The sequence below is a fragment of the Haematobia irritans genome, chromosome 4, assembly GCF_050003625.1.
Source record: "Haematobia irritans isolate KBUSLIRL chromosome 4, ASM5000362v1, whole genome shotgun sequence".
NCBI classification, from domain to species: Eukaryota; Metazoa; Arthropoda; class Insecta; order Diptera; family Muscidae; genus Haematobia; species Haematobia irritans.
Genome location: NC_134400.1, coordinates 118,753,310 through 118,757,587, shown reverse-complemented (window position 1 = coordinate 118,757,587; position 4,278 = coordinate 118,753,310). Strand labels below are relative to the sequence as shown.

The following is a 4,278-nucleotide window of genomic DNA, read 5'->3' as shown; positions in this document are numbered from 1 at the left end:
CCTAACGAAATTGTAAACCAACAAAGATGTCTTTGTTACAAAAGTTATTTCTTTAAGGGTAGGCAAAACAAAAACTTAGACTAACATATCTATGGTTACCACAAACATATTTTTGACAACATATCTATGGTCACCACAAATCATTTTAAGTGCTTTTAAAGAATCTACCTTAAAAACAAATGCAATATTTTGGTATTCCAAAAATTGGAAGCAAACATTTCTCGCCCAATAAATTATTGCATAGACCCAAAACTATTTCTTATTCTACCTTAATGAATCTATATCACGCCGAGTTGGTAATGGAATGGGTATGAAATTGCTTTGGAATATTATAAAATTTTTATCAATCTTAAACTCATCCATAATTCTTCATTGTTTTGTAGTTTGCGCTATACAGCTGAAAAAGCTGCATAGCCTTTTGCTGGTCCTGTATTGATTACCTGTTCATTGAAATCTTTCCAGGGTGGTGTTTGTGTATAATAGCTGCTGGATTGATGAAAACTCGATGACTCCATGGGGTATCCATTGGGTAACGATGAGGAGCTAGGGTCGGCAGATGCAGACGCGTGCTGATGTGCACTGTAACCCGCATTCATGGCATATCCTGTGGCCGTCATATTTGTGTTTATGTTCGAAGAGAAGGAGGTGGCAGAGGATGGTGTGGCCTTAGGTATTTGTGCTGCAGCTGCTTCAAAGGTATTCTTAAAGAGATCGTATTTTTGTTGACAGAAATTAGGATCTGGTTTACAATCCTCATTCCCCATTTGTCTTTGTTGATTATTGTAATGTCGCATACTGCTCAGGAAATCATGAGGAGTAAAGCCCGAAGGAGTTGCTGACGAGGGTGGAGTGCCGACGGAACATGACGATTGTCCAGGTATATGCATATCATAGTGCATTGGATAGCCTGAGGGATTTGCTGGGTTATAAGGCATATGCTGGTGATGATGGCCGTACTGTGGTACTCTCCCATATCCCATAAAACCAGCTCCTGGCATCATCAAATGTGGTTGAGGATTCACGAATAAGGCATCGAATAGCTCCTTTGTTATACGCTCTCCACTCAGAGTGAAATTTTGCAATTTTTCCAAATCTAAATTCAGGGTACCTCCACTTTCCAAGACCTGAACCAAGGCAAATATATAATTGTGGGCAAAACGTAGGATCTCTATTTTCGTCAGTTTCGTCTCCTCGGGCAACTGGGGCAAGGTGACTCGCAATTTCTCCAAGGCATCGTTCAGCATATGCATACGATTCCGTTCACGATCATTGGCCTTCACGCGACGAAATTTTTTGATCCGCATTATTTGTGAGGGACTACGAGATCGAGTCATGCGATTTTGTCCCACAGCGTATTTACGCTTGGGTTTGGGTTCAGATGGTTGATCATCGCTGCTCTCACCACTGGCTGGTCGTTTGGAGGGTGTCGAAGTTTGAGAGCCTAATTTCGGGGAGAACTCCAAATCTTCTGGAGGAGCTTTACTAATCACGTGCTCCACCAAGGTTCTTCCACTGCGGCTGCTGTGATTACTGTTGCCATCGAAAAGACCTGACATTAAAGGCAAACCCAGATGAGAAGTATTCAGAAAACTGCTTTGCAAGGGTGACACCCCATCATCCATGTTGAAGGAAGCTGGTGGTGTTGTCCCCGCCGCACTATAATCCGCAACATTATCGAATATAAGCTTACGCGGTTTACCATTCAGCTCAGTTTCGAAACTTTTCTCATAGCCACTGTCAAAGGAGGAGTTGTCATCCTCTTCGAAATCAAATGAACGATCTTCGAAACCACTGTAACACGAAGACATTTTCGCTTTATTTTCAAAACACTATGTAATTGTTGTTGGATGTTTTTGTTTTTCTCAGCACTTTTTGATTTCTTATATCACTCTCTCTCTCTATTTCTTGGTTTTAATCCTTTCGTATTTTATGTGGCATTTTTCTTGTTTCCTTTGATGTTGTTTTGTTTTATCCGTTCTCGCAGACGTGTTGTTGCCCGTGGCACGTTTTCGAACCAACTAAACGCTTCCTAAGGGTGCAGCTAGATTTTATAACACGCCTGCTGCCGCTGCGTAAATCACTTGACCAACCCCCAATGTATTGGTCGTGGTCGTGACGGCGCCATTTCAAATCTCTTCGTGTTAAATTCCTGTTACCTCTTCTCTTTTATCACAGTTAAGGGTTGTGATGTTTGCCTTCAATCTGGTCTAGTCGTGTGTACTCAACTGGAACTATAATCTCTGCACTCATCCACTGGCGACGAGCCAATCGGAGGCAATGCCATGGCGTAAGACTAGTGATCAAACTGTTACCATTTCCAATTAGAAGAGACTGGAAGGTTTGGTGTTTGCTCATTGAGAGCTTTCAGAGAAAAATAAACCTTAAGGCTTATTTTTATTCATCGACTCTATTATCATTGACACAGTGGCAGAAATTTGATATAGAAATCTTTTCATATTCACTCAGCAAAAAAGTTGGCATGGATTCAAGGATTCAGCTTCCAGGATATTAATCAGTCAAATATTCCTTAGAATCGGTTATGATTTAGAAAAAATCCAATATCGCCCAAATTGACCAAATATGGTCCCAAACCCTACCTATATTGGCGAATCTCTGTTGAAATGGTGGACATCCGTCCTATGACAAGCCCATCTTAAATTCATCGATTCTGCGCCAATTTTGCATCACTTCCGGATCCAAAAAGGACATTTTCACTACTTTTTTGCGACGCTTTTTTTGCTGGGCCACCATTTCAAGTGCACCGTTGTACTGATTTTGCATCAATTCTTAAGATGTGATCCGAATTAAGTGTTTTGGATGGGATTCAAATAATTGTGTAATATTTTGCCAAATAAAAAATTTTTATAATTTTTTATGATTTTTAATACACCATGTACCATTTTATTAATTCTTGCTCTGTTTTTAACTTATTTGAAGAAAAAAACAAGTATATACGGCCGTAAGTTCGGCCAGGCCGAAGCTTATGTACCCTCCACCATAGATTGCGTAGAAACTTCTTCTAAACACTGCCATCCACAATCGAATTACTTAAGTTGCGGTAACGCTTGCCGATGGCAAGGTATCTTAAAACCTCCTAACACCATCTTCTAAATTGTATGTAAGTCCAGACGTGGTATATATTAAATCAAATACGTATGTAATTCAGTTTGACAAAATAGACATAAAATTTTGACAAAATTTTCTACAGAAATAAAATTTTGACAAAATTTTTCTATAGAAATAAAATTTTCACAAAACTTTCTATAGAAATAAAATTTTGACAAAAATTTTCTATAGAAATAAAATTTTGACAAAAATTTTCTATAGAAATAAAATTTTCACAAAATTTTTATAGAAATAAAATTTTGACAAACATTTTCTATAGAAATAAAATTTTGACAAAAATTTTCTATAGAAATAAAATTTTGACAAAATTTTCTATAGAAATAAAAATTTGGACAAAATTTTCTATAGAAGTAAAATTTTGGTAGAATAGTTTTGGCTCGAGGGGCAACCATGATTATGAACTGATATGGACCAATTTTTGTGTGATTGGAGATCGGCTATATATAACTACAGACCGATATGGACCAATTTTGGTATGGTTGTTAGCGGACATATACTAACACCACGTTCCAAATTTGAACCGGATCGGATGAATTTTGCTCCTCCAAGAGGCTCCGGAGGTCAAATCTGGAGAACGTTTTATATGGGGGCTATATATAATTATGGACCGATATGGACCAATTCTGGCACGGTTGTTAAAGATCATATACTAACACCATGTTCCAAATTACAACCGGATTGGATGAAATTTGCTTCTCTTGGAGACTTCGCAAGCCAAGTCTGGGGATCGGTTTATATGGGGGCTATATATAATTATGGACCAATGTGGACCAATTTTGGCACGGTTGTTAGAGACCATATACCAACACCATGTACCAAATTTCAGCCGGATCGGATGAAATTTGCTTATATTTGAGGCTTCGCAAGCCAAATCTGGGGATCGGTTTATATGGGGTCTATATATAATTATGGACCAATTTTTGCATTGTTGTTAGAGACCATATACCAACATCATGTACCAAATTTCAACCGGATCGGATGAAATTTGCTTCTCTTTGAGGCTCCGCAAGCCAAATCTGAGGATCGGTTTATATGGGGGCTATATATAATTATTGACCGATGTGGACCAATTTTTGCATGGTTGTTAGATATACCAACATCATGTACCAAATTTCAGCCGGATCGGATGAAATTTGCTTCTCTTTGAGGCTC

General features: G+C 38.4%; 1 protein-coding gene across 1 annotated transcript; it reads right to left on the bottom strand.

The window, feature by feature from the left end:
• Positions 1–210: 210 nt before the first annotated feature.
• On the bottom strand, positions 211–2,001 carry tap (Basic helix-loop-helix neural transcription factor tap). The gene has a single exon (XM_075305463.1). It carries the CDS (start codon positions 1,806–1,808, stop codon positions 390–392), a length of 1,419 nt encoding a protein of 472 aa, XP_075161578.1. The 5' UTR covers positions 1,809–2,001; the 3' UTR covers positions 211–389.
• Positions 2,002–4,278: the final 2,277 nt, after the last annotated feature.